General features: G+C 30.4%; 1 protein-coding gene and 2 long non-coding RNA genes across 13 annotated transcripts; 2 read left to right on the top strand and 1 right to left on the bottom strand.

The window, feature by feature from the left end:
• The first annotated feature begins 1,656 nt into the window (after positions 1-1,656).
• Haspin (haspin) lies at positions 1,657-10,967 on the top strand. Of its 4 annotated transcripts, XM_089072818.1 has the most exons (12): positions 1,666-1,826; positions 1,901-2,282; positions 2,377-2,572; positions 2,656-2,926; positions 2,986-5,014; positions 6,047-6,295; positions 6,393-6,516; positions 6,650-6,823; positions 6,896-7,163; positions 7,246-7,398; positions 7,488-7,630; positions 7,706-8,893. In XM_089072818.1, exons 2-12 carry the CDS (start codon positions 2,219-2,221, stop codon positions 7,914-7,916), a joined length of 3,882 nt encoding a protein of 1,293 aa, XP_088928944.1. In that variant the 5' UTR covers positions 1,666-1,826; positions 1,901-2,218; the 3' UTR covers positions 7,917-8,893. The 4 variants fall into 4 exon arrangements, with proteins under 4 accessions (XP_088928946.1, XP_088928945.1, XP_088928943.1 ...); XM_089072819.1 differs by lacking the exon at positions 7,706-8,893 and adding an exon at positions 10,671-10,967 and having other exon boundaries at positions 1,663-2,282; XM_089072817.1 differs by having other exon boundaries at positions 1,665-2,282.
• LOC148937419 (uncharacterized) lies at positions 7,649-16,681 on the bottom strand. 8 transcript variants are annotated; one of them, XR_016138355.1, is made up of 5 exons: positions 16,144-16,537; positions 15,800-15,947; positions 14,506-15,144; positions 12,718-12,836; positions 7,649-11,052 (listed from the first exon to the last, which is right to left on the bottom strand). It is a non-coding gene; the product is annotated as an uncharacterized LOC148937419 (long non-coding RNA). The 8 variants fall into 8 exon arrangements; XR_016138359.1 differs by lacking the exon at positions 14,506-15,144 and having other exon boundaries at positions 16,144-16,681; XR_016138360.1 differs by lacking the exon at positions 14,506-15,144 and having other exon boundaries at positions 15,831-15,947; positions 16,144-16,649.
• A 106-nt stretch (positions 16,682-16,787) lies between these two features.
• Positions 16,788-17,624, top strand: LOC112552702 (uncharacterized). The gene is made up of 2 exons (XR_003096744.2): positions 16,788-17,138; positions 17,253-17,624. It is a non-coding gene; the product is annotated as an uncharacterized LOC112552702 (long non-coding RNA).
• The last annotated feature ends 112 nt before the right edge of the window (positions 17,625-17,736 follow it).

Raw genomic sequence — 17,736 nt, 5'->3', positions numbered from 1 at the left:
ACTTTTCACGTACAACGATTATGTATGTAGCTTGGATGGAAAGTGAAATCATGAAACATAGTTTCATAAGTTTTATAACTAATGAAAATTATTTTATTGATACAGTATTATATACATTTTTTAATAACCAATTGTATATATACCACGTATTGTATATGTTGTGACGTGGTCACCTCGCTCGACACTCGGATCGGTGTCCGGGTTCGAGAGGAGGGGAGACTCAAGCTTACGAGAACACAGATTGATGTGAAAAAGATAGTTTATTTAGCGAAAGATAGATACAGCGTGCAGGGCCAGGAGATGTCGCAATGTAGTTGGCAGCAGCAGGAGATGAGATGCAAAGCGGAGATGCAAAGCGGTTGACGCAAAGCGCGACAGATGCGGCGTGCGATCGATGACGGCTTAATCACTACGGCGCGGTTACAACTAAAGATCGTCGAATTACCGTTTTATAATTAGTGGCCTTACTCGCATGCACTTACGAGCTAATGTCAGGCGGGACGTCTAGGTATTGCGGGCAGGGCTGAGTGCCACGTCGAGCCCTGCCTTCGCAACGGAAACCGATGGAGCTGAGCGAAACCTCAGCCCGAGGAGCGGTGACAGGAGTCAGCGAAACCCGACAGAGCTGAGTGAAACCTCAGCCCGAGGAGCGGTGACAGGAGTCGGCGAAACCCGACAGAGCTTAGTGAAACCTCAGCTCGAAGGTAGAGAAAGCCGGTGAAACCCGGCAGAGCCAAGCGAAACCTTGGCCCCGAGAGGTAATAGGTACTGGTCAGGTCGATGTCAGGAATCGGATCGCAGGATGGGATCTGGTCCCGATGTCTCGGCCGGCCGGGCTTATATACCCGACCGGCATTCCCCACTGCGTGCCGTCGGTCCGGTGGTGGGAAGTCAGTATCGCGTGGGGCACCGTGAGAGATAGCGTGAGCGAGACGGCGCGTGCGGCCTACAGGCCAGCGAGTGCGATAGTGCGAGCGGTGTACGTGCAAGCGGGATAGGTAGTACAGGATAATAGGCCAAGCGTCTATATATATATGTCTATATATATATATATATATATATATATATATATATATTTTATTCACGTAAGTGTCAGTCCACAATAGGTGATTTAAGCTTTAAGAAGTAAGAAATTAACCAATTATAATCGAATATGAAAAGAATAATCGATTATGATTGGTCAATTTCTTACTTCTTAAAGCTTAAATCACCTATGTGGACCGACACTAACGGCCCTGCCGTTACAATGTACACTTAATTCTAACGCAGCCTTAATCTTTTCTAATTCTGAAGCATATTTATTAATTCCCTAGATTTCTGCCACTAAGGTATATGACGAAAAAGTTCATGTGAAAAATTTTACATTTTCACGTTTGAGAGAGTTACATAATCCTGCAAAATCGCACATAATCAATAAGTTCACGTGGAATTTTTCACGTTTCCGCCCTAGGGGAAAAGTTACATGATCGATCCTTAGGGTTCACTTGGTGTTGCAAATGCTTCGAAGCAATTAGTCAATTCATAAAATTCTTTGTTTTGATTGGTTAATCAAACGCTTCGAAACTTTTGTAGCGCTAAATGGACTGTAGCCTCAGTCAAAAAGAACAGGAGGTCGATCATGTAACTTTTCCCCTAAGGCGGAAACGTGAAAAGTAAAAAGTTTCACGTGAATTTACGATCATGATTTTGCGGAATCATGTAACTCTCTTAAACGTGAAAATGTGAAATTTTTCACCATGTACCTTGGTGGCGGAAAGGCGGAAATCTAGGGAATTAATAAATATGCTTCGGAATTAGAGAAGATTAAGGCTGCGTTAGGATTAAGTGTACGTAGTACAATTGATTATTAAAAGATAATAAAAGATATATAATACTGTACTAATAAAATAATTTTCATTAGCTATAAAACCTGTATAAAAAATGTTTCATGATTTCACTTTCCACGCATCCAAGCTACATACATAATCGCTGTACGTGAAAAGTTTCATGTGAAATGTCAAGGTGTGAAAAATGAAAAGTAAAAAGTGAAAAATTTCATGTAAAGTTACATGATTGACCCCCAGACTTATTATTGAAACACAGTCTGTGCTGATGGTTGGCACGTGTGTTTAATGCGCAAGCGCGAATTTATCCCTCCATTTCTCCACCTTTCACCACTGTTTGGAGGTTGAAATACTTCGAAAGAGGTTCCTTAAAGATCCTTAATAATCATATTTTTATGAAAATAAGTGCTTTCTATAAAAAAAGATTTTGGCATTTTTCAATTTTCCTGAATAAATTCGGTAATATCGATTTTCTTGTTTATTTTTTTATTGTAATTTGTTCAACTTTGAAGCAACTCTTGAACTAAATTTTCAAATTAATTTTTATTTTTAGGTAAAATGAATCACAAACCAATTCGAACTTACGAGAGAAAAACTTCAAAAATACCCTTTTTGAATTCGTTAGCACTATCTACTATATCGAGTAAAAGATATAATCCAGTGGAAAATTGTCACTTTAATCAAAGTAATGATTCTTTATGTTATGACCCATTTGAAACTACATTTGACAGAGTTGCCAAAGGAGTAATGTAAGAGATTGTAATTAAACATATCTTATATATATATATATATATATATATATATACACTAAATCTAGAATTTGTTTTAATAGTATACCTCCTAAGCCATTGAATATAGGTCAAAATGATTCATGGAAGGGCAATAGTAGTGATAGTGATATTGTTTCTAATACAAGTATAAAGTCTTCTAAACATTTGGAACACAATGATGTATCTGATTCAACATACATTAGTCTGGCATATAAGTATAAGCAACCAAAAAAATCTGAACAAAAAGTCATGATCTCTAAAGGAACATTAAGGAGTTCTAAGAGAGTAAAAGTAACCTCAAAGAAAGATAAAACACAATCAGAAAAGAAACAGGTATGTATTATTTATAAGAAAAAACAATTTAATTTGTTTATAATAATTTTAATAAACAGAGCCGAAAGAGACAAGTAAATAGAGTACGAAGGAAGAAAGCACAAGAAGAATTCAGGTCTAACATACATACATGCAATGAAATGTCTCATATAAATTCTAATACTGTAGATAATATGAAAGATGTCTTATATAAAAATGATATTTGTCCCAATCAGCATGAGTATTTGCATCAAAATAATCTAGAGATAAGTAAAACATCACAAAAAAATTCATTTACTACTAATGAGTACAGTGCAGAATTTAAATATATGGCAAATTATAAACAAGTTATCAAGCCATGTTTTGTTAAATTAAATGCTTGCACTGTTCAGAATTATATGTTGAACTGCAAAAAGATTTCACAAAATATGCATGATGTATTGTATAATGTAGAATCAATATGTACAGGTACTTTACGAACTAAAACAAATATTTCTAAAAAACAAAATGCTATTTCACAGTCAGTCTCAACTGAATGTAATGACTTTAGAAACTTTAAACATACATTGATTAAACAATGTTATGTATCATTATGTGATAATATTGTTAAAAATTGGTACATATTGAAAAATAAAAGAAACATGAAAGATTCTATCAATATAAGAAATGAATCAAATGTATTACATTCAGTAACTTTTTATAATCCATTCAAAATTGCTTTAAATTGCAATAAATGTATTAAACTTCCATCAAATTATATGAAAGAAAACAAAGATTTAATAGAAGATAGTTTCAAAAAAAATCATTTAAAAGTGGAAGAATTAAAGATAAGAAAATTTGTAAAAGAATATGATACAGTATCTAATGAAAAAAAACATAACATAATTTCTAGCACTCCTCTTAGCAAACATGTGAAACCTTCAAACTGTTCAATAATATTTTCTCCTATTAATTCTAACATTTGTGACAATTGGAGCCAAGAATGTTCACTAGCGATTGTGAAAGATGATGTATTTAACACTGATCAAAAAGATTCTCATTCTTTTATAATGTCGGAAAGTTATAAATTTGAGTCTGTAGATATTCAAAAACAACAAAGAAAAGTTTCTTTGTCGTCTCAGAAGTCACAAATATCTATAAATGCCGCTGTTAAAAACAAACTGACATCTTATAAAGATAATATTCATGTAACTCAGAAATATGAAACAAAATGCAAAATTGAAACAGAAAATCTATATTCCTTAAATATATCCATTGCAAGTACTGATCAATCACGATCGTTGTTTGATGATACAAAATATAATCACGTTCACTCAGCAAAGGAAGTTGGAAATAATATCAAAAAGGAGTATTCTATGAATGCATTAAGATGTAAAAAAATTGATATGGCAGATTCATTTGCTGATGCATGTTTGAAACAAAAGCAATTATTAGATGCTAATGAAATAACTGATACAAACTTGCAACATACACCATATGTATATATAACAAGAAATTTAAATTTAAATAATGTTACGCATATGAAACAAGAATATAAAAATGAATCTCAAAGAATTTATGATACAGAAATAAATACTACAGAAATGATTTCTAGAAACTTTGATGATGAAGTTGTTAATTTTAGCAAACACAGTTTATTTGATAAAAGTCAAAATAATATTGTCGAGGCTCGCGTATTGCCTACACGATTGCAAGATTCGATTAGAATAGGAAAGAGAATTCAATATCCTAAATGGCATCTTAGCATGTCAAATACTTCTGATAATTTGAATAACGAATCTACACAATCAAACGATGAAGTAATTTGTCACGTTGCAACCGACAAAGTTTCTGATATTCAATCAACAATGTATAATTCCGACCACTCTAAGAATATGATAAATTCGTCTTTTGATTTTTTCGAATCGGTCGATGACACAATTCAATTATACAATTATACAAATAAACAAATGGAGAAATCTGTTTTTCTAAAACCGGGCAAATGTTGGGCTAGATCTCTATCAATATTGAATAACATAAATAATGGATCTAATTTACACAAATTAAGTATTGGAAAGGGGAAAAAATGGAGGCACAGTGTCAGAGATTTATTAGACATGCAAAAACAAGGTAATTTTTATATTAGATTTTTTTATTTAGATGAAAATATATTAAAAAGTAGAATATATACAACGTGCATATAAGTATCATAATGGAGCCTATATAAATTATTATAAATCATCAAATTATGCATTACACGACATAAGTAAAATTGTATTTTTTTATATAAAACTTTTCTTTATTATATATGTTATAATTTGATAATTAGTTTTGTAAGAGACATGTTTATTTATTACACACACGCACGCACGCACGCACGCACGCACGCACGCACGCACGCACGCACGCACGCACGCACGCACGCACGCACGCACGCACGCACGCACGCACGCACGCACGCACGCACGCACGCACGCACGCACGCACTCACGCACGCACGCACGCAGGCTGGCTATCTCATTTCTAATGATTATCCTAAATTCTTTCCCTAATTCTTTTATACAATTTAAAAAAAGAAATGTGTCAAAACTTTAAAGAGATTTTAAAAGAGTTTGAAGAAGATTATATAATGATATTGATTCATTCATAAACTGCTATTTAAAGGGGGAGCCTCATGTAACGCGCCTTATAACTGAAAATTTGGTGATTCTTTTGAATTGTGTTTTGAGGAAATTATATGACCAATTCTTTAAAAATTTTTAAGATATACTACTGTAATATTGAACTACTAAAAAAATTTTAAAAGAATTGATCCTATAGTTTTTTTAAAACACAATGAGATTTGAAAGAATCACCTAATTTTCAGCGCGTTACATGAGGCTCCCTCCTTAATTCTAGTTTATTTTTATGTAACAAAATATGTCATAAATTATTAATTTTTTATAACTTAATACTTTAATACTTTTTTAATTCTTAAAACAGTATTTCAAAATTTAAAACGTTTTTAGTATAATAATAAAGTGAAATTGAACAAACAAAAGAATTTTGATACATTTAGCCTCTTTGATAAATAAGTTGGTTTTATAATATTTATTATCTAATGATATTATATTTATTGTATAGATGTAACAGATACTAAAATGTAACAATCATTATGCATAGGAATTTCCGAAAATTACTTAAATAAAAAAGATGATACGGACATATTCAACAATAAGTTTAATGCATCAAATATATCTGACAGTAACTGTGATAAAAAATCCAATTTAACAAATCATGATAGGTTTTCAAAAAGGATTTCGATGAGAGTTGTTCTTAATAATATAAATATTAAGAGCGATATCAAGGACACTCCATTTCTTGAGGCATTTGGAATAATAATAGAAAAATCTCCGAATTTGAAACAAGCATGTAAATATTTTTTGCACTATATATAACTCATTTGTTTTATGTAATATACTATTACATATAACCATTATATTAATATAAATTAAATAAATATTTATAGACCGAAAAGATTCACTGACATATGATGATCAAATTATTAAACATTCCGCAACCGCGAGAGATGTTATCTTGCAAAGATGTTCACAAAATGATTATATGCATTTTTTAGATTGTTTTCCAGATTCGTATGTAAATCTTTATATGTATTTACGAATTTATATTATATATATATTTATAAATTATATATTAATACGCGCACACATCCCCACACATACATATACATACACAATATTATTAATTACTCTGTTTTATTGGCAGCTATTTAGAACACTGCCATAAAATAGGCGAAGGTGTTTATGGAGAAGTTTTCCTCCATGAATATGGCGGTAAAAAATCTGTTATAAAAATTATTCCTATAGAAGGTAAACAGTTGGTTAATGGTGAGCCACAAAAAAAATTTAATGAAATATTGTCAGAAATTGTGATTGCAAAGTGAGTGAGTCAATTGATTAATTGTATGCAGGTTTGACTATTGATGAAGATCATAAAAAAAACTATTTGCAGGGAATTAGATAATCTAAGATTAAATGCTACATATAAAACTAGTGGATTTGTAGAAGTTAAAAATATCAGCTGTATTATAGGAAAATATCCAAAAAAGCTCATAGAACTTTGGAATGTTTATGACAACGATAAAGCATCAGACAATGACTGCCCATCAATGTTTGATGAAACTCAATTATATATCGCTCTTGAACTTGGTCATGGTGGAGAGGATCTCGAAGCTTTTGTTTTTCAAACTGCAGAAGAGACCTATGCTCTATTTTTACAGGTTAATTCTTTATGGTTGCCATTTTTTGATAATTATAATTAATTGTCCATCTACCAATGTTCAAATTTTTTACTTTTTACAGATAGCATTGGCGTTAGCAGTTGCAGAAAAGGCACTTGAATTTGAACATAGAGATATGCATTGGGGTAATATATTAGTACAAAATACAAAGGAACCATATATATATTATGACATGGACGGAAAAGAGATCAAACTTCCCAGTCATGGTGTAAAAGTACATATTATTCATTACTCTTTATTTATTAATTAAAACATTTCAAATACTGTTACTCTGCTATATAATGTTCATGAATTTTTCTCAAGATGTCTATAATAGATTTTACGTTATCGAGAATGTTATACCAAGGATGCTGCATATATAATGATCTTGCATTAGATCCAGCTTTATTTACTGCTCATGGCGAATATCAATTTGAGATTTATCGTCTTATGCGCGACAAAATTCAGTAAGTTACATACATATGTTTCTTTTATTTTTTTTTTTTTTTTATTAGTTATTTTTACTTCCATTATGTGTGCAGGAATAATTGGCAAAAGTTTGAACCATATACTAATGTTCTGTGGTTGCATTATATTTTGGATAAGATGATTACAGCGGTAAGATACAAAAAGAAGAATTTAAAAATACATAGACACGCCATTATTAAATTAAGAAAATTCAAAGATACAATTTTAAATTATGACAGTGCAGTCGATTTTGTAATCAATTCTAATAATGTTACATATCTATGATGCAAGCCAAAAGATGAAAAAATATTTGAACAACAAATCAAATTTCGCAAAATTTTTGTTATATTTAGTAATATAATTATATAATAAATGTATTAAGACATATAACATTAAGATATGTAATAACATTTGCACTTGATAGAACAGACGTATACCAACAATTTCTGTTGCTTCGATAATCAATAATTATATATCTAGAATTGTATCTAATCAAGAATATGGTCACAATTTGATTAACCATTCAAATAAGCATAGATATATGGATATTTATTGATAATGGAGCGACAAAATTTTTAGTATTTTATGTCTATACTATTGCCTCATTTTATCGCAAAACATTTGTATTTGATTGTATTTTCTAAGAATTTTTATCATGATTCCTCATTTCTGATATTATTTAAGATGGCTGCAAAGAACTAGTAAGAGTCTTTAATATCATATTCTAGTATGTTTAATTTTTTGTGAAATTTGATAAAAAGGAAAAAATAGATTTCCAACAAAATTGCCGGAAAGTTTTCCATAATAATAAGAAAGGCAGGGAAAGAATTAATAATAAATAAATGAATATGCTATTTTATATTTAATTTTCTAATATCAAGTTATACAATCTACTTTAACAATGCATTTTTGATCTTGTTCACAATATAGTTTAATTAGATCCTTCGAAATATATAATATTTGTGTAATATTGTACAAATGAATATGTTTTTGATTATAAAATTTATAACATTTCTTTACATTTTTCAATTACAATTTTCAACATATTAATAATTGTGGAATTGTTAAACAAATGGTGAAATATGAAATATAAAATTGAAATAATTTACAATAATTTTTTTTATTTAATTAAAAGACATTTAAATCATAAAAAGATTTATACAAATGCTTTATAATCATTAATTCAAAAATAAATTTTATTTGTATTATATTTCTAATTTTTAAATGGTTTCTTTTGTGTTTATCGAAATATCAAAACCAAATATATTGAATAGTGAATATGAAAATAACAATTATAAACTTAAAAAAAAGAAGCTTGAAGATTCATTAAGTATTTTTTGAATTCATTAAGTTGGATATTCCGAGTTGTTGTATTACTCTTGCTTAATGTTCTGAAAATAGAATTTTTTTGTTTAAAATTTAAACAAAATTTTTAGTGTTTTACATATGCACTATTTTCAATTATATTTCGTTGTATCCATTTTAATGTATTCTTAACATTAGCAAGTGTTATCCTGCTGAGAAAGCTTGCGATTAATTGGTATTCTGACCTTGTGCGTCTTTCACAAGAATGTGTCGAAAGTATTCGTTGTATTATGTCAGCTTATGTTGTGTTCTGTGTCAATGGACGATTCATGCGATGGAAACAAATTTGTTTTTCTTCCTTCACAAAGAATTTTTGTGGTTAGGCACAAAAGCCACTGCATAATCTGTAAATTCATATGTACCCAAATAGCCAAGTATGATATAGCATATTGAGCGAACTCATTACATGTGTTATATATGTGCCATATATTTGCTGATATCGAAATAAGACATGTAACGAATACAACAATATGCCTGCTTATGGATGCAATCAGTTGACGAAATTTTAAGAGCAAACGGTCAGCAATAGTAGTATGTTATGTTATCAGCAATATATCAACATGTCATCAACAAATTAATCGGTTCATTTTGAGCTTCATGATGAAAACATGACGACAACAAAACATATATAATGATTTCCATCCGTTGTCACATATATGTTTTCAAACATGAAGAATTTTAATTGTAGTTCAATGCTAACAAAGTGTTGATATGTCACGTTTACGGCAACTTTTCAGCAAAAAGACATAGTTTTCGAGATTTACAAGTTGTAAATATTCATTTCTAATTACACTTACAAATATACATATATTATCCTAAGCAATATATATGTACATTGCAACTTTATATTAATCATATTATACATAATATAGTAAAATAAAATAAGAAAATAAAATAGAAATATGAATAAAAATTAACAATATTCCCTGATTAATTAATGCAATTTTGATTAAATGGTAATATAGTTATATTAGAAGCGTTTTTGAAACAAATTGTTGTCTTGAAATCTGTTAAAAAATGCGATATTTCTGGACACACGTTGTTGTTTCAAAAATAATAAGTTTATATATTCTCTATTACCTCTTGAACATTGTTGATGTTTCGAAATATTTACAATGTATACTCTGGTAAAAATTATGGACAGAATCGGACAGAAATGGATATGATTTCTATCGACTAAATTGTAAGCTATTGATTTTATCTGTATACAGACAGCTAATAGAAACCGCTAATAGAAATCTTGTCTATTTCTGTCCGATTCTGTCCATCATTTTTACCAGGGAAACTGGCACAGAACATTTAATTGGTATATTATCAGCATATGCGGCATTCGTTATGTTGCCGTCATGTTGTTGTTAACATCCCAGTCATCAAAATGTTAGCAGAATGTCGGCAAACTGGCAACAGATTTAATCAGAAAATGTTAACAGACTGACTTCGTCTGAGGTCTCATTCTGCTTACATTCTGTTGACAGAATCTGCCATCAAATTGTATTGTGCAGGTTCTGCTCGCTTTCTGCCGCCAATCTGCCGGCACAGAATGTCAACAGATTCTGTCAGATTTCTGGCAGCAATTTGTTAACATTGTCAGATATTACAGAATCTGTTAGCAATCTGTTGGCTTTCTAACATCAGAAATTTATAACAGATTTTGCGCATAATCTGTTCTTTCAGGTTTGGCTCTCGGAGATACTGTTGAGTGTGAATAGCACACCGATTTTGACGAGTTGCTTTCAAGTTGTCGCCAATTTGTTATCAATATGTTGGTAATTGCGGATGACAAATTGACAACACGAGTTGTCGTTAAGTTGTGAATAATAGATTGATGCTGACATATTGTCATTAAGGTGCGTTCCTTTATTTATTCCAAGTACTATCAGTACTACGAATAGCGTTCCGATATAGAGAGTAGTACACTATGAAAGTATTGTCTTGAATTCTATGACGTCATTGATTTTGACGTACTTACTATTGCGGCTACTGCAATCAGAGAGGTAAAGCAGTCAAAGCACAAAGATAGCTGCTTCCATGGAGACTGAAATAACCTTGATTGATGCTGAAGAAAACAAAGCGTATAATATGAAATAATATAATGAAATTATTATGATATGATATTAAGAAATTATTTATTATTATTATTAATTTTTTATTTATTTTATATATATATATATATCTATCTATATATATATATAATATATATATATATATATATAGATATATATATATATAAAATAAATAAAAAATATATATATATATATTATATATATATATATATATATATATATATATATATTATATCTAATATATATAATAAAATTATTTTTCTTTATATTAGATATGCCAGCCATTATTTCAGTTGGAGCTTCAGAAAACATACAGCAACTGCGTTCCGCTTTGTAATCTTAAAGCAGTTAGAAAGCGCACGAAATTAAAACGAAACGATAGCCGCAGTACACTTTCATGTTATACATTTATGTTATAACATGAGCACTTAGAGTGAATAAAGGAACGCACCAATAATGTTAATTTCAAGACGAGAGTCAGGGAGTGACTCAGGGATGCCGCACATAACGAGAAAGCAAGTCTGTGAGAGTTCGGAAGTTCGGCCGGTGTCGGGTAATAGACGAGGCTAGCAAACCTAATCCTGACTCTTTCGCTTTTTATGCTCACAACTAGCCTGCTCATTCGATGATTCTGACTTCTGATCATCGAAACGATCGCGCTTTATGATATAGGCTACGTTCGCTACGTAGCGCTTACAACTGTAAGCATTATATCAGTAACATTGATATACAATGTTCGTTATATTAAAAAAAAATGGAAATTATATCTGTTATTAGAAAGAGTTATATCTGTAATTAGAAAATAATAAAAAATAAATATAATAGAAAATAGAAAAATTTAAAAAAATATATTTTTTTTTGTATTATTTATATTTTTTAATTTTATTTTTTATTATATTTTTACACATTTATCTTTGTAACAAGTGCAATATGTTCATATTGAAACAAGATAAAGTCTTGTGCAGATGCGATATTCTTTATAGATATTGTATATTATTTACTTAAATTTAACTTAATGCTTTAATGCATTTGAAATATAAACAATTATTCTTTTTATATATTATTGTTGCATATTAGACGAAGATGGACCAGTAATATTATCTGCAGCATGTAGCTGAAAACTTTTCTTTTGCTTTATCGAAGAAGTAACATAATTTATCTGTCGACATAAGAGATAAATGCTTTTCATCGAGCTTCATGTTTAAAGCAGTTTCGTTTCTTGCTTTTAATGCTGACTTCAATATACAAATTTACAGTAGTCGACGATACAGATAGACGACTGTTTCGTTTTTTTGTTGTAACATCTGTTAAGAGGGAAAATATTCTTTCCGGAACTGCATTTGAATTTGAGAGTGCTCTAATAGAATTCAAGAAGGATCTTAAATTGGGATATTTGGTTTCATTATTTAAATTATTTTATTGTCTTTATAAAATCTCCTTTCACATATTATCAAAATTTAATTTTAACAATTTTGTTTCTCCGTTACTGAAAAATCTGAATTTAAGGCAAACCATTCTTTCTTTAAACCGTTTTCGTCAAAACCACTCATTCTTGCAACGATAAAAGAAAAATCATGGACTGATGTTTCCCTATTAGTACTTAATAAAGCTATATGTGGTAAAAAAATTTGTAATTTTGATAAAAATATATCACTTACTGGTAATCTTTTGGAAATTTCTTCGGCTGCCGTTATATAAAATCGCAAACAATTTTTCGAATAGTTGCAACCATGTTTGCGTGTCCATCAATTGATGAAGATATTCTTCGCACTCCGATCTTAAAAAATATCATTTAAAGATTTATGGTTTTCTGCCTCATAAAATGTTATATTTGGCAAATGTTTTAGAATTTCTGGTTTTATAAAATTTGTTTTAAAAAAATCAATTTCTTTTAAAAAATCAATTGATTTTGGCTGTAACAGTATCCTCGTTTCCTCAGCTTGGAAAAATGCATTAAATACATTTAAAAAATGTAATGTATATTTTAAAAATAGCAAATATGCTTTTGTATCTACATTTTGCATGACACGCAACAAATTTTCTGCAGATGCCTTTTTCGCTCACGATTATTTCATTCAAAAAATGTACCGTGTTCCAAGATTTGAAGAAGTCTGTCGATACACGTGTGGTAAGAAAGCCTCACCTTTTTCGCTCACGATTATTTCATTCAAAAAATGTACCGTGTTCCAAGATTTGAAGAAGTCTGTCGATACACGTGTGGTAAGAAAGCTATCGTATTATATAATTTTACAATTTTGTAAGTTCTTTCTTCAAAACATTCATTTTAATTCGGTGAAAATAGACCATCGCTTGGGACTACAAGTTATATTGCTTGTAATTCTTTTCAAGAATTCCTCACAAGTTTGAGGTATCTTAACACACGCGGCATGCGAAGCTAATGAAGCAGCAAGACTTCTTCAAATCTTGGAACACGATACAACATTTTTTGCCGGGGTGCCATCCGATGACGCGTATCTCTATATGCGCGTATTCGCATATCAAAACTTCGATCGCTGACATTCCGCCGTTTTATGATGCTTTTACGCAGTGGTTTGTAAGCAGAAGATTTCAGGAGAAATTGATTCGTGAACGACAGATTGTCTAGTAATTAATGGACCAATTAATTCGAGTTTTTTCAATGTAATCGAATCCATTCTGAAATAATTACGAAATTTTGTTTTATTTTTAAGCTCCATCTCTTTGACGAGATTTTCACTAGCTCCTTGCAAGAAATGTCGATGCACAGTAAAGGTCGTATCCAAAATTGACGTTGTTTGCCTTTTCTTTCGCTTCTTACAACTTTATATAGTGCATACAAAAGCAAAATTTTTCGATGCAGTGTTTCTTGTTCAAAAAGATAATTTTGTTTAAATTTTTGTACTAAGACGAAAATTGCTAATAAGTTTTTATCTAAATTCATTTTGTTTGCTACAAAAAAATAACATTTTATCACAATAACAATAATCAATTGACAAATCCATAAATAATAAACAATTGATAATAATTTCCATATGAAATTTTAGTTTACCAAATTGATTTTAGATTTGTTTCTTTCCGCCGTTTTACGTACGCATCAATTTTGTTTTACTATTCCATGCAGCGGATCGCGCGTAAGCGAATTAGCGGATCATCAATCACGGACAATATAAAATATTATTTTGCAAACAGAGCTAGCAAAACAATTCTGTAATTGGCGATCCGCTAATTCGCTTACGCGCGATCCGCTGCATGGGACAGTAAAACAAAATTGACACACGTACGTAAAACGGTGGAACGTCAGCGATTGGTCGAATATCTTTGATACGCGAATACGCGCGTATAGAGATACGCGTCATCGGATGGCACTCTCACGGACTGCTTTCTCATTGTGTGCGGTATCCCCACTTCCTGATTCTCTCGTGACTCGTGACTCTCGTTTTGAAATTAGCATCACTAGTTACACCTACTTTCCGAGGATCAGCGTCAAAGACTGAACACATCTCAGTTTTTGCATATACATTGCTCACACATAAAAGACTTTAATATAATTATTTATGCAATTATTATTTACATACAATATAAGAATTGAAAGATATTTATTAGATTCGGGAAAATAAACGAAGACCGACTGGATTTGAACTCGGGGTCTCTCGCTTACTACCAAGACACTTAGTCTGCACGATCGCGACGGCTCCTCTCTGTTAATTGTTTATAATCCGAATCTCTTTCATGACTTACGGTCGTTTAATTCTTACAGCTCGGCCATTCTGATATTACATTTGTCCCGAATGTACCGAGTCTTTATCTACCGGAATTTTATCCGAAACTTGGAGCTTTTTGCTCCCAAATTCGTTCATTTTTGAACGATCGACATTGGAGTACTTTAACTCCCCGACTTTTTCGTTCACCTCTGAACAATCGATACGACATTGGAATACTTTTATTCCCCGACTTTTCGTCCACCTTTGAACGATCGATACGACATTGAAGTACTTTAACTCCCCGACTTTTGTTCATTTCGAACAACACACAAATCGAAATCTCTGTCAGATAACATATAGGTTGTATCCTCTTTGAGATAACATGAGCTGAATCCCACTTCTGAGCTGAAAGATATATTTATTAGATTCGAAAAAATAAACGGAAACCGATTGGGATTCCTTGCTTACTACCAAGACACTTAGTCTGCACGACGGTTCCTCCCTATTAGTGTCGGTCCACAATAGGTGATTTAAGCTTTAAGAAGTAAGAAATTGACCAATTATAATCGAATATGAAAAGAATAATCGACTATGATTGATTAATTTCTTACGACTTAAAGATTAAATATTTATTGTGGACCGACTTAGATGTTTATATTCCGAATCTTTTTCATAACCGCTTACGGTCATCTAATTCTTACAGAATTATATTTTAATTAAAATATAATAATTATATTTTAATTATAATTATTATACTTATAATTATTATACTTATATATCTGTATTATTATTCTCTTATTATTATATTAATTATATTTATTATTATATTAATTATTATATTATTATATTAACATATAATCATTAAAATTTTTTTATATCAATTGTTTGATAAATGTTTGAAATATTACTTTTATAGTTTGTGTGTACTGTAATAAATAATAATGTGAGAATGATAATACAGATATATTGAATGATAATTATAATTAAAATATAATTATTATATGTTAAATGATAATTGCATCAGATTACATGAATTGTATTGTATATAAATGATAATTACATAAATAATCGTATTAAAGTCTTTTACGCACACCCTCTTTTCTTATTCGGGGTCTCGAGCAATGCTTGCAATCTCTCCTATCGTACTCCAAGAGAATTATTTATATATTTGCCAATGGCGTTGGAGGGTGTCGCCGCTGCAGTCCGACCTGCATCCATCGAGAGAATAGGACCATCATCTTTCTGGAGTATCGGTCGTGGGAATTCGAGAGAATACATGTATATATGTATTGTAATATACATATATATGTATATATATATATTGTAATATACATATATATGTGTATCATTGTATTGTGACGTGTTATTCTAAACACATTATTTGCGATAAATATCATCACATGCCTCAGTAGTCGAAGGGATAAGATGTCTGCCCGGTAAGCAGGAGATCCAGGTTCGATTCCTGGCTGAGGTGGTATTTTTTCGCAAAATAATTACGAGTTTTCACGACTGATTCGTGGTCGAGCTCCGCCGTGACGCACACTCTTCCTTCTTATTTGGGCAATGTATATGCAGAAATTGAGATGCGTTCAATCTTTAACGCTGGTCCTTTGCTGGAAAGTAAGTGCAACGACAATCTACGGATGGCACGCTCATCTACTCTTACACCGAAAAAGCCTTATTTATGCTCCTCATTGTACATATTGGTGCAAATATATTGTGGGTATATTCCGGACAGTAATAGTTTGACTTATTTCTTTTTCTATATGTTGGCTGCCATGTAACTAAATCGAGAAATATTCCGAATTCATCATAACTTGCAAAAATGTCGAAGATAGATTACACAACAATTTCCATAAAAAAGAGGGGATAATGTTGGTAATAACAAAAATCCTTAGACAACGGTTTACATTTTCTAACCGTAAATATAAAATATATTGTAAAAAAAAAAAATAAGGATGAAAAAGAAAAATAAGGAAAAGCAAATGGAGAAGAGATAAATATCAGATAAGTAACTAATATTCTTATAAAATGGAAAATAATTTATCTATATACACACTATGACTATAAATGTGTTAGACCGATTCTTTTTTTCGATTCTTTTTTTTGAAAATACCTTATTTTATTTTAGAAAATACTTTATTATTATAGAAAATACTTTAGAAAATACGTTAGAAAATATCTTATTATTATTTTATATATGCACGTCATATGACATATGCATATACGCATGTCAAAAAGGTTTCCGCAACTAACAGATTATTACTTATACAGTATCACCAATCCACAGAAATTAAATTGTGTTGTCTAAGGATTTTCGTTACTACCAACATTATCCCCTCTTTTTTTATGAAAATTGCCATGTAATCCGAAGATATTTTATTTGGAAATTCAAGACGGTAATAAAATATATAATTTTGTAGGAAAAGATATTTACGATTTAGCTCATAATGGTAAATATTATAATAACATTATTGTAATAACAAAATTTTTGTTATAATTAATATTTTCAGAATTTTGATACGCAGAAAAATTTATGATTAAGTAGAATCAAAAATATCCTGAATTATTACGGTCACAGTAAGAAAGAACAGTAGGCTCACTCTGTCAAAAAGCATACTAATAATTGTCTCTCGCGCATGACCGTTTTGTACAACCAACAATATGGCGGCTTTTTAGCAGTCAGTCACACTCCAATACTGCTCAATATACAATCAATGCATAAATATAAAAAAACATTAATTTAAAATATTTAAGATTAAATAACAACTATAATTATCAATCATAATAATTTTAACTATTAAATCAATGAAGAATTAAGTTCAAAAATTAAAATGATCATTGTGTACGATGTTTGAAATAACAATAAAAAAAAATAAAAATAATGATTAGAGAATTTTTTTTCCTGAATAATATTCTTTCTTTATAATTACAATTTTGAGCACAAGATAAACATAATATTTTTAATAATAATTAATTTTCTATTATTCCATATAA

Source organism: Pogonomyrmex barbatus, unplaced genomic scaffold (assembly GCF_055798465.1).
Source record: "Pogonomyrmex barbatus isolate J1 unplaced genomic scaffold, ASM5579846v1 scaffold14, whole genome shotgun sequence".
Classification (NCBI taxonomy): Eukaryota; Metazoa; Arthropoda; class Insecta; order Hymenoptera; family Formicidae; genus Pogonomyrmex; species Pogonomyrmex barbatus.
Note: the sequence above shows the minus strand (reverse complement) of the source record. Positions and strands in the feature narration are given on the sequence as shown.